The 19,965-nt window shown below is 35.0% G+C and overlaps 1 protein-coding gene across 1 annotated transcript in view; it reads left to right on the top strand.

Annotated features, from left to right (window-relative positions):
• Positions 1 to 19,965, top strand: part of LOC129742912 (roundabout homolog 1-like) — a 473,757-nt gene that overhangs the window by 351,143 nt on the left and 102,649 nt on the right. Inside the window, exons 6-7 of the mRNA XM_055734853.1 lie at positions 6,606 to 6,883; positions 7,576 to 7,825. Of these exons, the coding sequence (XP_055590828.1) occupies positions 6,606 to 6,883; positions 7,576 to 7,825 (528 nt within the window). The remainder of the gene's footprint in view (positions 1 to 6,605; positions 6,884 to 7,575; positions 7,826 to 19,965) is intronic.

The following is a 19,965-nucleotide window of genomic DNA, read 5'->3' as shown; positions in this document are numbered from 1 at the left end:
ATTCATTCTGAGAAGTGGGGCTCCTGCTGGTGCCAGAACAAACCTGTGACCAAATTCCATGCCCCTTTTCCCCTTAGTTGGTTCCACCTTCAGTAATCTGTTTGTCACGATAAAATATCATTTTTACTGCCAGCTCCAAAATCGAGACGGGGGCTAACAAATTTCGAAGTGGAGGGGGGAATCCAACAGCACCAGAAGGTAGCGGTTTTATCCCTTTCCGAAAGCCAAAATCTGCTTGTATGTTTGCTGTCGCTCAGTCACCTCGAAATTAAAGGATTCCTCGATTTTACAACCGCGCAATGGAACATATTTTGAATCGACCGATTTCGGTCTTTTTTTGGGAACAACTTATAGAGTTACCAGCTTTGAATGGATTTTTTACTGGCTTTACTGGTCTTAATTCTCAATTTGTGTAGATGATGAAAAAACAAAATGTTAATTGCCCGTCGTTACAAGTTCGTTACTTTTATAAACTTATTTAATCCTAATCTGTTTTTCACTGTCAATATGACACTATTGGTTGTTTGATAACTTTTTTTTTATTCAGACACATTTAAATGAATAATTATCTTCTGGGACCCTCAATGAATTAATGAAATCTTTGATTCTGCATCATTACACAAACAGACAAAAAAAACTCGCTAATCAGACCTTTAGAGTCAATTGCTATATCTAAATTGTTTCTCAACCGATTTGTACAAAATTTGTAATTTTTGAAACACTTTACCTTCATATATGTTTTTCAGACAATCTTCAGCTTTAACGCTTTTATTTTCCGTTATTTGAAGTCCAAGATAAATAATCCCAAAAAACGTGCTTTGCAAAAATGGACTGTAGCTCAGCTATGAAATGCTAAAAAAAATATTCACCTAGAGTCCAAGAAAGCTGAAGTTAGAAACCATACGTTGTGCCTATGGATTTTTTTAAATTTTTTAGAATCATGATCAAAAAACTGTAAGAAAAAGCTGCACAACTGTACTTTGCAAAGAAAGAACCTTAAAAATTGTTATGGTCGTAGCAGATAAATTTTGAAAAATGAATTGGAAAGTGGACGTGAATCGACAGATTTAGGTATCCTTAGAATTCCAAAATACGAAACACAAAGGAAGCAGTTTTTCGAACCTCTTTTTCTTACACTGAAAATCAACATTACACTGGATTTTGAATGTACTAAAAATAGATTTCCGCAAAAAATTTATATATAATTGAAATTATCTTCGAGCATTTCGTTGATAACCTACAGTCTATTGACCGAAACATGTTTTTTCGGATTTTTTCCCTAGACTTTGAATAACGGAAAACTGAAGTCTTGTAGCTGAATATAGTCTAAAAATCATATTTGAGGGTTTCGTAAACTATAGATTTATACGATTCGGTTGGGAAACAAGAGATATATAGCGGTTTTCGTTAGAGTGTGAAATTCACTATAAACCTCAAATACATCAACAAATAACGTTTGAATATCAATTCTCGTGGGCTTGGAAGATGTTAAAAATAAATTCCAATACCAATAATAGAATATCATTTGTAGAGAAATCTTTAAAATAAGTTTTTTTGGCAACTTCAAATTAACTCCGTGTGTGTAAGAACGCACATTTACATACCCTTTGAAAATAACAAATTAAGATTGAAATGTATTTAGAACTCTTTACTTAGTTGAAGGGAAGTGTTGTAAATTTTTTTTTTTCAATAGAATTATAATAATCAAAACTAGGTATAACTTTAAACAAATTGATTCGAGTCAAAACCAATTATCATCTACCAGGGCCGGATTAAGCCGTTGGGGGGCCCAGAACAATTTTTCTAGGGGGCACCTGTTTTTTTTTTTTTTTTTTTATTAAAGGTATGTATATCTGTAAAAGTTTGGAAACAAAAAATCTTGTTGATTCTTAAAGCAGGATATATTTTTGCTTCATAAAATACAAATTATATAACTGAAGCTCGTTAATTCAAATTCAAGAGATCAATTCTGATGGACATACGCGGCAGTCAGACGAATAAGTCGTACAGAAATTGATAAAATAAAGTAAACAATATGAATTATCCTAAGGATAAACTGTCCCTCCCACTTCTAAAGATGCGTATGGGGTGGAGAAAGGACCCAAATGGGCCTGTGGGACCATCACAAAAAAAAAAAAATCTAATTAAATATACAAATATACACAAAAATACAATTCAGAGTCCAAGTCTATAATTATTGTGCAGAAAATTTTTTTTAAATCAAGTGACTTCAGAATTTAATATTAAAAATCCGAATTGTAAAATCTCATTAAAAATTCCGAAAACGAACAAAAAATTTGTTTTGTAAATGATTCGAATTCTCAAATAATGCAATATCAGTTGATAACAGTTTTTTTTATAACAAAATTGGGTATTGAAGAGCAGAATCTCAATAACGTTCGAAGGAATGATTCAAATTTTAAATGAACACTCAAGAACATCAAAACTAATTTCAAATAATTTATGGATAATTTGAAAAAAGAGCATTTATTTCATTTCTGTTTCAGAAACGACTCAAACTTTAGGAAAAATAATGAGCATTGTAAAATTCAATCAAATCATTGTTGTCTCTAAAAAAAAGTAGAACGGGACTCTGAAACTCGGAGATTTAATGTTGGCATAAATGAATTTTGAAATTGAAAAATGAAGCACCATATTCAGCACCGTTTCAAAACTGTGATATTTAGAATCTATCTCATAATAGTGAAAAAAACATATTCTTTTTAAAATAGAAGAATTTTTGATTACTTTTTTATGATTTGTATATATTTATTGCTTTGTTGAAAGTTTGAAGGTATGAAACATTTGTTTACCAATTTACTGTTTGCTTAACCCATATAAAACCTTCAGAACTAAAGGTGAAAAAGTGAAAAATATGTCAGTTTTGAGTTTATTTAACATAATGGTTTTTAATGTTTCCATCCATATTTGATGAAATTTTCAGTTTTATAAAAGTTTTTTCTTCAAACTTCTCCGATTGAACGAAAGTTAAAACTATCTGAGAGATGTATAAAAACCGAGAAAAAGAAAAATTTGAAACGCTTTTTCTCGAAAACAGCTTTAACTTTATGCATGTATAACTTTTTGACTTTAAGTACCTTCATATCACTTGTTTAGCGTACTTTCTAATGTGAATTTAATTATCATCCCCAACGTTCGTTTTTCAACTCAATATTTTAGAAGTAATGAAAATTTGTGTTTATTTCTTTAGCAAGTTATGGAGGCATCTGAGGAAAATTTTATTGAAAATATATTTTTTTATACCATCGAGTCGCGGAAATTTTTTTTACATAAAATGTGTTTTACATACGCTGAGTTACAAATTCTGATTTAATTTATATTTTGGGGGGGGCACTTCCTAGTTTAAGGTACAATAAATTTTGATCTTTTAATATATGGCCAACAATATGATAGCTGTTTACAGAAATCGTAATTTTAAACATTATAACTCATCAGAATCAAAGTTTGAAATCAAGATTTAGGATACAAATAAAAATATAATTCAGACGAAAAAAAAAATTAATCAGATTCAATTTTTCAGAGAATTTGGCTTTTTTATCTAAATATTTTGTTCTCAATTTTTTCCCTGTGCATCAGGTCAGTACATTAAACATAAGCATCAAATTTAGAAACTCTGGCAAAACTTAAAAAATTTAAACTTAAAATTTAAAATATACTGACTTTAGAACAAAAATTGAAAATTGAATGTTTCATAAATTCATATTTCCATAATCTAAAGTAGATTTCGAAAGAAAAACTTACAAACATTTTATAGAAAGTTCAATCACTACGCAATGAAATTCGGATTGAAACTGTATTAATCTTTAAACGATGAAAATAAGGCCGAAACAAATATAAAATTTTTCTATTGCCACCTCCTTTCGATTTTCCGAAAACTCCAAAGGGAGGAATAAATAAAGTTTTAGGTATTTCATTAAAAAAATTGATGAATTCTTCGAAAATTCAAACATTTTAAAGAGCGAAAGAGAACTGTATCATCTATTTACATTCGAGATTTTTCAAATTTTCTATCTAAAAACATAAATTTTTTGATTTTGAGAAATAAAGATTTTATCCATTTTTTGCATACAAATTTGTGTTCAATTTGATCGTTTATTGAAAATTTTGGATATTTTTTTATTATCCTCCCTACCCCTCTCCTATTTCAACAAAGAGTTTTCAATGATATTATGAATCAAGGACTTCTAATAAAAAAATATCAAGATATAGTTGTACCTATTCTTTTATCTTGTTCAATTTTTTGAAGGTAATTGAAAATGGGATCTTTCAAACGATGCAATCAAAGTTTTATAATTGATGCATTTTGTCAAGCTTTAGAGAAGTTTGTTTTCAGAAGTTTCAATTTTATCAAAACATGCTTAAGGAAATTTATAGAGTCTTTCTCCTCGTGAGTGGTTTTTTGTTACAAATTCTACAATAAGTTTAATTTATCAATGATTTTGTAATCTGAACCATGAATTTTTTTTTGTTTCGATTATAGTCGTTTTACCATCTTGATGGCATTCTCGACTTTATCAACGTTTCAGTTGGCGGATCGTTGTTGAAACTCGCAAATATCGGCTCAGGAGGCAACTGACTTGCCCTCTGAGCTTTATCACGAGCCCTGAACTATGAAATAATTAAAATAAAAAAAAAAACAAATACATCTTCAACAAATATTTCATATTTGAAATTTTAGAACTATGAAAAAAATTATCAAATTCAAAACCGAGGTCTACCAAATTTTCTCATTTGTCCCAAAAGAAATATTGGGTTATTTCTTTAAGCATAATTTAAAGTATTTTGCGTTAGGAAATAGAACAGTTATAGGTATAGGTGTAAGCCGCGAATGTCGCGCGCAAATAGGTTGACAGGTGGCTTTGTGCCGAGTAAGCATTTTTATCAGTATAAAAATTCAGAGAACATGTGGATCGTCCTATTTTCTCGTCCAGGCTCAGAAGGTGTAAAATAGGTAAAAAGTGAATAATAAACAGTGCATTGTGTTGTAGTAATTTTTAAAAAAGTCCATCAGCAGGCACAGAAGATACTGAAATGATGTTGATTTTTCAGTACAAATTATTCAATTATCCCATACAAACATAAAAGTCCAAATTTACTCATGCAAACGTAATTTGAAAACTCTGCAAAAAACCATAGATGAGTTTTGAATCAAAACGAAGCTTTTGAGGGTTTAAGAAATCGACCGAAAATCGTCTAATCCATTCAGGCATACCTGTTGTTTTCATATATTTCAAATGCTCTTGTCAAAGCTTTTAAAACTTGTTCAATTCAGTTTAATTCTCTAGCTTTTACTTAACTTTCAATAATAAATCACTTGTTGCGATGAAAAATAGTGCTATGGGTTAAAACTTTTGATAAACATAATTTTTTTGTCAAGATACCCTTGGTAAACGAACGTTTTTGGTAGTCAGATGCACCCTTCGGTTCCAACAGAGCGTCATGTTAGTTGATTATTGAATTTAAAATTGCATTAATAAATGTTCATAATATCAGAATTAGTTTTAGTTTTTTCTAAGGCAGGTTTTTTTTAGGTTTGGATTTTCATTTTCTCAAAGTTTTGTATTTCAGAAAATAGATCATCTTCATGATAAATTAAATTTAACTTTTTTTTTCAAAATTGTGATCGATGATTTAATTTACTCAAAGCAGTTAATAAGGGAAAAATTCCAAACCACATACCACCTAAATTTGATCAATGTAAGTATGTGTTATAAATCAAGGTCAAGTACTGCAATTTCACAACAAAGTTTATTGAATACATATTGAACATTTATTGAATTTTCTCAAAATGTTTGAAAAACAATTATTTTATATTGCACTAAAATTTGATTAAAATCTGTTTGCATTAAAAAATGGACATACAAAATTTTAGGCTTTAAATTTTTTTTTCAATGATTATCATTTGTCATTCTTAGTTTTCAAATTTTCAAACTTTATCTCCTTTGAATACTACAAATGAAAACATGTTGTTATTCAAAAACAGTTTTCATCTTTTCAATCCCAACAAAAGGAATTTGAAAAAACCGAAATTTTAATTTTAATGCCCCCTTTTTTTTATTTTTGAGGTTAAAATTTTACAAAGGTCAGTTTTTAAGCCAATATTAAAAGTGCATATGGTCGGTTACAAAATTCGACATTAAGCTGCCGTCCTAGTGGATGTACTAAAACATGACGTGTTCCTTCTCGTGGCACAATATGGTCTACCCGTAATTATTTCTTCCAAATTGTACGTTTTAACCTCTAAAAAAAATCATGTTTTAAACCTGGTAACTCTATACACATTTAAAAAAAAAAACTTCCACCCACATTGTCCATATTTTCGTTGAACTGCGGTATTCGAGCAAGGAAACAAGCAAGCATGCAAATCGTAATCACGCGATTTTTATTACTATTTGGCAAACACACGCAGAAACGAAACAAGGCATGGACTGCGACATCCATTGACAGGCACCTTTGGCCTGCCATCAATGAATGGTTTGGCAAGTGGTGGCTCCAGAGACAAAATAAAATTCTGTGTGTCACTCAGCCTTTCAAAGGCAGTAGCAGTAATATATGTTAAACATTTCTCCCTTTTTTTTTCGCAGCTCCTCCAGGTTTCACGGTTCGACCCCAGGACCAGAAGGTAGTCCCAAATGGGGTTGCCACGTTTCGATGTGGCGCTAGTGGAGTTCCGGCGCCTTCGGTTTTCTGGACCAAAGAAGGCTCCCAAACGTTGATGTTTCCCAATCAAACCTATGGGAGCATCCAAATTTCTGGGCAAGGATCGTTGCAAATCCGCGGAGTTCAGAGGGAGGACGAGGGCTACTACATCTGTTCGGCGCTCAGTGTGGCCGGGTCCGTGACCAGTCGGGTGTATTTGCAGGTGAGTTTATGATTCGAGCTATGCGAGGCTGGGGACGATTAGCATAATCAATGGGAAGCATCAATATTGTGATGCTTCGATAAATGCGAGAATAAATCGGTGAACTGCTCTGAAAAGATGAGCATCTAAATTAAGTTTCAATGATGGTCCATTATTTGCAGTTATAATCGTAAATCGATCCCCCTCCCCATCCTTCCAATATTATCAGCACAGGTGGTTAGAATTGAAAGATGAACCAAACTAAAAGCGAATCTTATCATAAAACTACTATCCCCCATTTATGTTTTATTCCAGTCAAAATCAGCTCTTCAAGCGCCTAATGGGGTTCAGATGGATAGTTTTGTGAAAAAAAAACTTAACTAAAAAATTAAGAAAAATGACAAATTTGTTTTAACAAGCAATTTTTTCAAACCCAATTAAAAAAATGAGGCCTTTAGAGATAAAAGGATAAAATTGCACGATCAATACTCTGAAAACTATTACTAAAAATGATTCCAGTAGTCGTTTCATTACCATTAGTTGAGTAAGCTCCTCAATGCATAAAAAAGTATTTTGAAAAGGATTTTGTGCTCTCATTGAATCCTTGAGCTCAAAATAGTTCCCTCGACTAACAGCTGACCGCCTTAAAAGGTCTTCAACAGTCTTACCGTACAATGAACCGTTTTCCTGCTTCCCTTTTTTAACCCTTCCAGGTCACCTCATCGTTGGACTCCATCACGCCGCCTCTTCTCCAGCAAGTACCCTCGAATCAGTCCCTTCCGACCGGAACCAGCACGATGCTGCCCTGCCGGCTGGCCGCTGGTTCTTCGTCAGTTGCTTCCGATTCCACTTCATCGACCATCAAAATCCTCTGGGAACGGAACGGCATCGAACTGATCCCATCGCAGCTCACCGGCAGCAGTCGATTCACTCAGCTGCAAACCGGATCTCTCAAAATCGACGGTAAGTCCTTTCGGGGTTCATTTACTTATTCAACGTCTTCCTTCCGAGAGGATTTTCTGAACGCAACCTATTTTGTGAGGAGGTCGATAGTCTAATCAAATTCTACTTGAAGAAAGCACTAACGGTTTTACACTGGAACTGTCTTCATACGATTTTCTCAATCTTCTTAGTTCTAAATCTTATTTTTAACCAATACCTTCTTGAAATGGAACAAACATGATTAAAAACTGTGGGTTCCCAAAATCAAACACAAAACGAATTGAACTATGTGGGGGAAATAGGATCGCTGAATTTCATCACCCGCCTCAGAACGCTGCATTTGTGTTCGTGGCTCGGGAAAGTGGATAATCATCTTCCCTTTCATCAAACAAAAGTTCAATGGATTATAAGATTGTTAAACTAGGGTGGTTCTTTGAGTTTTAATAAATTTTACAAAAATGAGTCGGCAAATCAAAGAGATTTAGTCCATAATAAATTAAGAGACATTAGAATAGGCATTTATGCCATTGGTTAATTTCTACATTTTTTAAACGAATGCGTTTACTTTAAAAACAAATAAAAAAAATCTCAGTTTTGAGTTCACAAATATTATTCCACATTTTGACAAAAATGACAAAAATAACAGAAATGACAAAAATGACAAAAATGACAAAAATGACAAAAATGACAAAAATGACAAAAATGACAAAAATGACAAAAATGACAAAAATGACAAAAATGACAAAAATGACAAAAATGACAAAAATGACAAAAATGACAAAAATGACAAAAATGACAAAAATGACAAAAATGACAAAAATGACAAAAATGACAAAAATGACAAAAATGACAAAAATGACAAAAATGACAAAAATGACAAAAATGACAAAAATGACAAAAATGACAAAAATGACAAAAATGACAAAAATGACAAAAATGACAAAAATGACAAAAATGACAAAAATGACAAAAATGACAAAAATGACAAAAATGACAAAAATGACAAAAATGACAAAAATGACAAAAATGACAAAAATGACAAAAATGACAAAAATGACAAAAATGACAAAAATGACAAAAATGACAAAAATGACAAAAATGACAAAAATGACAAAAATGACAAAAATGACAAAAATGACAAAAATGACAAAAATGACAAAAATGACAAAAATGACAAAAATGACAAAAATGACAAAAATGACAAAAATGACAAAAATGACAAAAATGACAAAAATGACAAAAATGACAAAAATGACAAAAATGACAAAAATGACAAAAATGACAAAAATGACAAAAATGACAAAAATGACAAAAATGACAAAAATGACAAAAATGACAAAAATGACAAAAATGACAAAAATGACAAAAATGACAAAAATGACAAAAATGACAAAAATGACAAAAATGACAAAAATGACAAAAATGACAAAAATGACAAAAATGACAAAAATGACAAAAATGACAAAAATGACAAAAATGACAAAAATGACAAAAATGACAAAAATGACAAAAATGACAAAAATGACAAAAATGACAAAAATGACAAAAATGACAAAAATGACAAAAATGACAAAAATGACAAAAATGACAAAAATGACAAAAATGACAAAAATCAAAAATGACAAAAATGACAAAAATGACAAAAATGACAAAAATGACAAAAATGACAAAAATGAAAAAAATGACAAAAAATGACAAAAATGACAAAAATGACAAAAATGACAAAAATGACAAAAATGACAAAAATGACAAAAATGACAAAAATGACAAAAATGACAAAAATGACAAAATTGACAAAAATAAACAAAATCGACAAAAAATGTCAATTTTGCCCATTTTTCAATTTTGGCAATTTGTCAATTTGTCAATTTTGTCAATTCTGTCAATTTTGTCAATTTTGTCAATTTTGTCAATTTTGTCAATTTTGTCAATTTTGTCAATTTTGTCAATTTTGTCAATTTTGTCAATTTTGTCAATTTTGTCAATTTTGTCAATTTTGTCAATTTTGTCAATTTTGTCAATTTTGTCAATTTTGTCAATTTTGTCAATTTTGTCAATTTTGTCAATTTTGTCAATTTTGTCAATTTTGTCAATTTTGTCAGTTTTGTCAAATTTGTCAATTTTGTCAAATTTGTCAATTTTGTCAATTTTGTCAATTTTGTCAATTTTGTCAATTTTGTCAATTTTGTCAATTTTGTCAATTTTGTCAATTTTGTCAATTTTGTCATTTTTGTCAATTTTGTCAATTTTGTCAATTTTGTCATTTTTGTCAATTTTGTCAATTTTGTCAATTTTGTCAATTTGGTCAATTTTGTCAATTTTGTCAATTTTGTCAATTTTGTCAATTTTGTCAATTTTGTCAATTTTGTCAATTTTGTCAATTTTGTCAATTTTGTCAATTTTGTCAATTTTGTCAATTTTGTCAATTTTGTCAATTTTGTCAATTTTGTCAATTTTGTCAATTTTGTCAATTTTGTCAATTTTGTCAATTTTGTCAATTTTGTCAATTTTGTCAATTTTGTCAATTTTGTCAATTTTGTCAATTTTGTCAATTTTGTCAATTTTGTCAATTTTGTCAATTTTGTCAATTTTGTCAATTTTGTCAATTTTGTCAATTTTGTCTATTTTGTCTATTTTGTCAATTTTGTCAATTTTGTCAATTTTGTCAATTTTGTCAATTTTGTCAATTTTGTCAATTTTGTCAATTTTGTCAATTTTGTCAATTTTGTCAATTTTGTCAATTTTGTCAATTTTGTCAATTTTGTCAATTTTGTCAATTTTGTCAATTTTGTCAATTTAGTCAATTTTGTCAATTTTGTCAATTTTGTCAATTTTGTCAATTTTGTCAATTTTGTCAATTTTGTCAATTTTGTCAATTTTGTCAATTTTGTCAATTTTGCCAATCTAGTCAATTTTGTCAATTTTGTCAATTTTGTCAATTTTGTCAATTTTGTCAATTTTGTCAATTTCGTCATTTTTGTCAATTTTGTCAATTTGTCTATTCCGTCAAATAAGCTTATTTGCTTATTTAATATTTTCATAATTTCTCCAATTTTCATCATTTCAATTTTTAATTTTGTTAATTTCAGAATTTCGTAAATTTGGTTTATTTTGTCAAAAAAGCTTATTTGCTTTTTTATTATTTTCATAATTTCTCCAATTTTTATCATTCTAATTTTGTTATATTTTGCAAATTCGTTAAATTTCCAAATTTTGTAATTTTTTCTTATTTTGACGATTTATGATTATATTCTACAAATATACCATGCATTTTTTCAAAAACGATAAAATTTAGAATAAGAAAATTGATAAAATTGACTAAATTGACTAAATTGTTCCTGTAAACAAAACTGACAAATATAACAAAATATATATGGAAATATGATTAAAGCGATGAAAATTACAAAAAAAAACACTTATGAAAACGAAAAAATTTCCGAAAATGCCGAAAATGCTTTGAAAAGAATTTTTTCTCTTTATTCATTTTTTTATTTTTTAAGCTTTGAATATATGATTTTTTTTTTGTAAATTACAACAATGATCAAATTCTGGACTTAAGAATGTTGAGTTATTTCTTTGGAGCTGAGACTTTCAGCTTTGATCCATTCATTGAAATTCAAATTGATTAATTATGAATCAGTTAACTAACTGTTGTTCTCTTAAAATAAATTAATAGAAGATTTAAAATATTTCATCCCATTTTTATGATTTTTTACGAAAAAATCGTTTCTTTTTCCAGTAAAAATTTTTACTATCCGATGTTCAAAATACTCAATCCTGTACTTTGGTTTGTTGATGTTTTTTTTTAAAACTATACTTTTCATTTCACTTGTAATTTAGTTTTTGCAGACTTATTAAGTTTGACAGCATTAGATCGAACTCTTAATCCTTTGTAGTTTTATTTTCAATTTTGAACAAATCTATGTATTTCAGTTTGTATCGAATTGTGATTTTGAATATAAACTCTCACTGATAATCCTGTTTGCAGACTTATTTCGATTGAACATTTAAATTTTATCTTGAAGTTTTCTTCAATATATTAGTATTATGGGTAGATTGTAAACTTTGACTTGGGAAATTTGACATTTTGAAATTTTCATTCTGGAAATTCTTCAATCTTTATTGCAGCTACTCAAAATTATGTTTAAAATTGTTTACTGAAATTTGATATATGACCGTTTTCATGATCGTGAATGGTTTCTATAATAGTTTCAGAGCTCCTCGACTAAACGCAGGGGGGCTCCAATACGAATTTATCATATTATATGATACAATAATTTTATGCAATATCCATCAAATTTTCTACATATCAAATTTAACACCATGAAATGATTTGTTGTATTGTTGAACATGTTTCGACATTTTCAGATGATTTGGTATATGGGAGTTTCATATAATTTTAAGGGGGGTGGGGGGGGGGGTCCCACGTAAAATCCATATAAAATGTGACAGAACTTCAACAATTTTTTAACTTTTTTGATCAAATTTGGTACACATCCAAGTTTTTAAGTTATGAGATGATTTAAAATATTATTATCCTTTTTTGTGAAAAGAGGCTCTGATACAAATAAACAAAAAAATAATGAAACTCGAATTTTTTTCAAAAGACCGTTACACATAAAAGTTTGTAGATGATGAGATAATTGATTGAATTTAATAAAAAGTTTTAGTTATGGCTCTCATTAACAAACCGTGAACTATAACAATATCCAAAAAGTAATAAATAATTTGCATTAAACTTGCTACTAAACAAAATTTTACATAATGATATGATTTATCACATTGATTGACAAGTCATCATATAAATTGATAATTTATTGTACTGTTAGAGCACTTCTTGTTAAGAAAAAGGGAGAAGGGTTACTATACGAATTTGAAGTTATATATGATAAAACTAGAACAAAATCATGTCGCTCCGATCAAACTCGGTACATGAGATGATTTACCGATTTGTAATTCTCTTCCAACTTTGGTGGATGCTCCCATGCAAAACCAACGTCAGATTATTTCATTAATCGGAAAAATTTTAAGTGGTTTGCACCAAAAGCTGGTCATGGTTTGTATTGAAATATATTGGTTTAATATTTTTGATTGTGTTCGAACATATCATCTATTTGAATAATTACTAATTAAATTAACTAAGTTTGGTATACAAATCAGATTTGATAATGAGTTAATTCAATTGAAAAAACTCCTCCCACTTACATCTACTTCTATTTTTTTTTTAAAGGACGGGAGATTGCTTTGAAATAAACAAAAAACGCCATTTCTTGAATATTCAATAACAGGAATGAAATTTTTCTAAGGAATTTTTAAATATTCTGTAAATTGTAATAAGTATATAAAGAAATCATTAAAGATTCAGAACTTTCTAAGAAAATAGCAATAACAAATGTTGAAGGTCAATTCTCGAATTCACACAGCAAAAATAAGGCCGGAACAAATTTCAAATTCTTCTTTTGTCACTCGGAGTTGGAACATCGCGAGGGGGGGGGGACAATAAAAAATAATGCGAAAAACAAATAAATGGGAATAAATTGCACGGAAGCTTGTATGCAACAAAAATTGCATACTATATCGTTGCACAAAACCTATAAATCAAGTAAATTTTATCAAATAATTCAATCAAATCAAGAAAACAGAAGGTGGAATAACTCCCATCTTCTTAAATTTGTTTTTTGGTCTTGTAATCTTTCAGATATTGGAATTTTTTATCGAAATTTTCATAAATTACTTCAAACTTTATTTTTTTCCCCCTTCGGGTTTTTGGAAATTTCGAAGGGAGGGGGTGACAAAAGAAGAAATTGATATTTGTTCCAGCCTAATTAATTTCTCAAATATTAGAATAAATTATCAATGACTTTTCTCAAAAGTGATGTTTATAAACCTTATCTATACTTAGAATTGTTGCAAAAAGGCCAATCTTGGGTGCAAGAAATATTTTATTGTAAGATTTGAATATATTCTTCAAAAAAACAGAATTTTACAAAGTTAGCCAAAATTATAAATCTATTTTGTTTTTAATTGAATTGAATGATTGAGCTGTAAACAAATCATGGAATAATATTTTTTCCGTTGCTTCATTAGAATGGTTTTTTGAATGTATTTTGTTGTGATCTTCCTCAAAAGAATATGTTCTTGTTTCAATTTGATAAAAAAATCAATATGCATTTCAAAACTTTCTACCTGTCAAGGAACTATACTGCCTATGTTATTTAAAATTTTAATACATTGGGGGATAAAACTTGGAATCAAATTTCTGCAGTGAAATCTATATTGGTCGGTTATGTTAAAAATAAACCTAACATTAATCATGACGATCATCAAAAGTTGGATTGCTTCCATCTTTGAGTCGAGGTTTGTGAAGATTTTTTTTAAGATTTATTATTTCTGATTTAATCAATTTACAGACAACCATTGAAATGAAATATAAATAGTCCTAAGATTCGAGGAAAGTACCGAAAATTATTTTTATCTTCTAGTTATTTCGATTTTTTTTTTAATTAAAGCTTATTTTTCACAGAAGCTATTTTTTTTAATTTTTAAGAAATCATTTAAATTACTCATGTTAATTTTACTGTCAGTTAAAAGTCATTATCAAATTTTGCATGCAGTATTTCCCGTTTCAAGACTTAACTTCGCCCTCCTGAAAATTCCCTCGCTTTAAATTTTTGAAGTTATCGAGTCAATAAGTAAAAATAAAGCTAAAAGATAGCAACATCTACAAAATAAAAATAAATTTGGGAATTTTATTTGCGAGAAAATATCCGAAAGTCAATCATTGGTGGTGTGTCCGGTATTTTTGGTGTCAACAAGTGTGATTCGAGTGGTGGTAATATGGCTAGCAAGGCGGAGAAGAAATTAGCAGCGGACCTTCTGACGCGACGACGAGCGTGTGCAGAGCGAGATATGGTGGAGAAGTTCATCGCGGAGTACACCTATGAACGGGATTGTTGCCAGGTTGCGGTGCGTTTGGAGGCGCTAAACAAGTGCAACGAGCTGTTCCTGAACGTGCAGAATGATATTGAGCTGGGCGATCACGAAGAGAGGTTTGAAGGTCATCTAGAGTTTCGGGCGGATTTTGAGGATCGATTCTGCAGGGCGAAAGGTTTTTTACTGTCCAAACTGGAAAGTAGGGAGCATCCGTTGAGTTCGACGATCATGCACGCATCGTCTTCACACAACATGTCTGCTAGTTTCCACCATCGTTTGCCGAAAATCGATCTGCCGAAGTTCAGCGGAGAGGAGTCGCGTTGGATCTCGTTTCGTGACAACTTTATCTCAATGATCCACTGCAACGAAGATATCCCGATCGTGAACAAGCTGCAATATCTTCTACAGTCACTGGAGGGAGAAGCTAAGAAGCCGTTCGAGTCTGTGGACATCCAAGCGGACAACTATTCGTCGACATGGGATGCACTGAAGAAGCGGTACGATAATAAACGGTTTCTCAGGAAGGAATTGTTTCGAGGCCTGTACAATCTCCCATCAATAAAGCGTGAGTCAGCACAGGACCTCAACACTCTGGTTGATGACTTTCAGCGACATGTCAAGGCATTGGGAAAATTGGGCGAGCCAGTAGAGCACTGGGACACTCTACTTATTTTCATTCTTTCGAATAAATTGGATGCAGCAACGATCCGCGCTTGGGAGCAAGATACTCGTCAAAAGGACGAAGTAAAGTACGACGAGCTCATCGAATTTTTGATCCAACATGTTCGAATGCTGAAATCCGTTGCCAGTGATCTGCAGCACCGTTCAACAGTGTTGACTGTTTCCAGGGTGGCCGGACAAACACCGAAGAAGCCGTCAGCGATCAAATCCGTCGTCAACGCAGCAACATCCGAGTCACAATCCAGCACACAACAGTGTCACTGTTGTTCCAAAACGCACCCTTTGCACCAGTGTCCAGCATTCAAGAAGCTGTCGATCTCCCAGCGGCGAGAACTAGTTACGAGGCACAGTCTTTGCCGAAACTGCTTCCGTTCAAATCACCAGGCACGAGCGTGCAAGTCGAAGTTTGTTTGTAGAAACTGCCAAGCTAAGCACCACACTATGTTGCACGATCAACCAGCCCCGCAACCCACGTCGGCGATTCAAGGCACCAGTGGTTCACTCAGCCCGCCAGCAATCAACTTATCTGTGCATTCCAACTCGACGGTTCTACTGGAAACAGTTGCGCTTCTAGTGGTCGATCGGTATGGAAGGCAAATTCCAGCACGCGCTCTTCTGGATTCTGCAGCGATGTCTAACTTTATTACGAAGAAGCTGGCGAACGAGCTCGCCACTAGACAAAGCCCCGTGGACATCTCAGTTGCAGGAATAGGAGAGTCCGTCAAGCGCATTAAGCACCAGCTAACGGCCAAAATTGTTTCCAGGAACAGTGACTTCTCCACCACACTCGATTTTCTAGTTATGAGGAAGCCGACATCAAATCTGCTCACAATACCCATCGACACATCTGCGTGGAACATTCCTGGAGTGCCTTTGGCGGATGTCCATTTCAATGTGCCAGCTACGATAGATATAATTATCGGTGGAGAGTGCTATCACGAGCTCCACACCGGCGTGCGCCAATCTCTTGGCAACGGCTTCCCGTTCTTGGTGGACACACACTTTGGCTGGACAGTTTCCGGCAAAGTAACGACCGGCTCCACCACCGCACCACGAGCGTGCTACATCTCCGCCGTTGACCAGAACTTGGACTCTACTCTGGAACGTTTCTGGGAGCTGGACACCGTCGATGAAGGCCAAAACCTCTCAGCAGAAGAACGGAAGTGCGAAGAGATTTTTGCCAGCACCACCACTCGAAATCACGATGGAAGGTACGTCGTACGGCTGCCCCGGACTGATGATTCCCAGATCACCCTTGGAGACTCTCGCATGATCGCAATTCGCCGGTTCTACAGCTTAGAACGCCGCCTACAGCGAGATGACTCCACCAAAATGGCCTACCACAAATTCATCGAAGAATACGCACAACTTGAACACATGTTTAAGATAGATCCTGTCGTCGATAACAAACCACACTGCTATCTGCCACATCACCCGGTCTTCAAGGAAGCCAGCACAACCACCAAGGTACGCGTGGTATTCGACGCTTCTTGCAAGACCACATCCGGGTATTCGCTGAACGATATGCTGCTCGTCGGTCCGGTCGTCCAACAGGATCTGCTGTCCATCACCCTTCGATTCCGTACAAAGGCCATCGCTCTTGTGGCGGACATTGAAAAAATGTACCGTCAAGTTAATTTACATCCCGATGATCAGCCCTTTCATCGAATCCTTTGGAGGGAGAACCCTTCTGAACCGTTGGATACTTACGAACTCCGCACCGTTACTTACGGAACCGCTTCAGCTCCGTACCTGGCAACTCGTGTTTTGAAGCAGTTAGCCATTGATGAAGGAGATAGGTTCCCAGTCGCAGCCGAAGCCATCGATGACTACTACATGGATGATTTATTATCCGGTGCCAACGATCTAGAGTCCGCTATACAAAAACGCCGCCAGATGTCCGCGATGTGTCAGTCTGCCGGATTTCAGCTGAGAAAGTGGGCTTCTAACAACCGATCGGCTCTTGTAGACGTTCCATCTGAAGACCTTGCCATCGATCCACTGCATGACTTGAACGAAGATCAATCGGTATCAACTCTCGGCCTAGTTTGGGATACTCGAACTGATATGCTGCGGTTCAACATCAACCTTCCACTTCCTGCGTCGGTGCTGACCAAGAGGAAGGTAATCTCCTACATAGCGAGGATTTTCGATCCGCTGGGCCTCGTCGGACCAGCTATAACACTGGCAAAGCTATTCATGCAACAGTTGTGGCGACTTAGATCAGAAAAGGACGAACCGTACGATTGGGATCGGCCTCTGCCTTCGAAGCTGCAGGAGGAGTGGAAGCAGTTCCATGCAACGCTCTACATTTTAGCCGACATCCGAATTCCTCGGTTTGTCAACGGATCTGCAGATTGTTCGATCCAGCTCCATTTCTTCTGTGACGCATCGGAAGCTGCATATGGATCTTGTTGCTTCGTTCGTTCTGAGTTTGCTGGCGAAATCAGAGTGCGGATGTTGACCTCCAAATCCAAGGTTGCTCCTTTGGCCAAGAAACATTCGATTGCACGTTTGGAGCTATGCGCAGCTGTTCTATCCACAAAGTTGTTCCGGAAGGTACAAGGCGCGATTGGGTCATCAGAACACGTTTATTTCTGGTCTGACTCAACCACAGTCCTCCAATGGTTGAGGTCGCCACCGCATCGATGGAGAACCTTTGTTGCCAATCGCGTTACTGCTATCCAGACTGGCACTGAAGGTTTCAATTGGAGACACGTCCCGGGAGTGCAGAATCCAGCCGACGAACTTTCTCGTGGACTACAGCCCTCCGATCTTCTCAACCAAGCTCGATGGTGGAACGGTCCAGATTGGCTGTCGTCGTCATCGGAATATTGGCCACGATGTGTTTTACCGGAAAATGATTCACCAGAGGTCGCTGAAGAAAGTCCTTCTGTCAGTTCAGCTGCCACCGTTTCCGAAAAAGAGGATTTTGCAGACCAGCTGTTCACTCGGTATTCAACGTTCAAGCGACTCAACCGGGTAACAGCCGCTTGTATCAAATACATCAAGGCACTCCAAGCTGCAGCTATAAGGAGGAAAAATCAACTAGTTACGCCGTTCCCTACACCCAATGAGTTAGCGATCGTCTACCTTTCAGCTGAAGATTTAGCCGAGGCGGATCGTGCGCTGCTCCGATTAGCCCAGTCACAGCTATACGCGGAAGAGCTTTCCGAGTTCCAAAACCCCAACCGTACGAGAAATCCGCTGTCGTCGCAGTTACGATACCTACGTCCTTTCCTCTGTGGTGATGGTATTATTCGCGTTGGTGGTCGCCTAAGGAATGCAGACGTTGCGCAGAGTGTCAAACATCCAGCAGTTCTCTCGGCTAAGCATCCACTGGCAAGGCTTATAACGGAGCATTACCATCGAACGCTTTTGCATGCTGGACCGCAGCTGATGATTGCCACTATTCGCCAAAGATACTGGATTCATGGAGGAAGAAACATAGCTCGCCAAACGTACCATGGCTGTATGAAATGCTTTCGGCAGAAGCCGACCCTCGTTGAGCAAAGCTCCGCAGATCTACCAAAATCCCGTGTGATCCAAGATCGTCCATTTGCTGTGTGTGGAGTCGACTATTTCGGGCCCATTTTTATCAAGTCGCCGATTCGCCGTCATGGTCCAACAAAGGCATATGGTGCCATTTTCATATGTTTCGTTACGAAGGCCGTTCACATTGAGTTGGTGTCGGATCTGTCAACGCCCGCCTTTCTGTCAGCACTTCGTCGCTTCATTGCCCGTCGCAGTCGCCCGAGGGAAATTCATTCGGACAACGGAACAGCTTTCAAAGGTGCATCGAACGCTCTTCACCGATTGTACGACATGCTGAAGAAAAACAGCGAAGACAGGGAGCAGATATTCAACTGGTGTGCAACGGAAAGAATCCAGTGGAAATTCATTTCTCCGCGAGCTCCGCATTTCGGTGGATTATGGGAAGCTGCGGTGAAGTCTGCCAAACACCATATTCTACGTGAGATAGGACACACGAACATGAGCTACGAGGACATGACCACACTGCTCGCTGAAGTGGAAATGTGCCTTAATTCACGTCCAATCACCCCGATCCCGACGGAAACCGATGATCTCGAGGTGTTAACTCCAGGACACTTCCTTGTGGGCACCAACTTGCAAGCCGTTGACGATGTGGATGTTACTGCAAAGCCCGACAACCATCTCGACCATTGGAAGCTCACCACAAAACGAATGCAGGGTATCTGGGCTCGTTGGTATCCCGAATATCTCGCCCAACTACAAACTCGCGCTAGGAAGGGGAGCAAATCGGCGGTTCCGGTGGAGGTTGGAAAAATCGTGGTAATCAAGGAAGACAACTTACCACCAGCCTTGTGGCCACTAGGTCGCATCACAAAACTTCATCCCGGCCGAGATGGAGTTGTTCGTGTTGTGGGACTGAAGACAGCCAAGCGTGATGACGTCATCAGAGCGGTGAACCGGATAGCCATCTTACCCACCGCCAGCATCCAAGACGTTAACCCAACAACCACCGAAGATTAGCAGAAACTACAAAGACCGGTAGAGCACGCCGA

This window comes from Uranotaenia lowii, chromosome 2 (genome assembly GCF_029784155.1).
Source record: "Uranotaenia lowii strain MFRU-FL chromosome 2, ASM2978415v1, whole genome shotgun sequence".
Taxonomy (NCBI): domain Eukaryota; kingdom Metazoa; phylum Arthropoda; class Insecta; order Diptera; family Culicidae; genus Uranotaenia; species Uranotaenia lowii.
The sequence above is the reverse complement of the archived record's forward strand: the minus strand, read 5'-3'. Positions and strand labels throughout refer to the sequence as shown.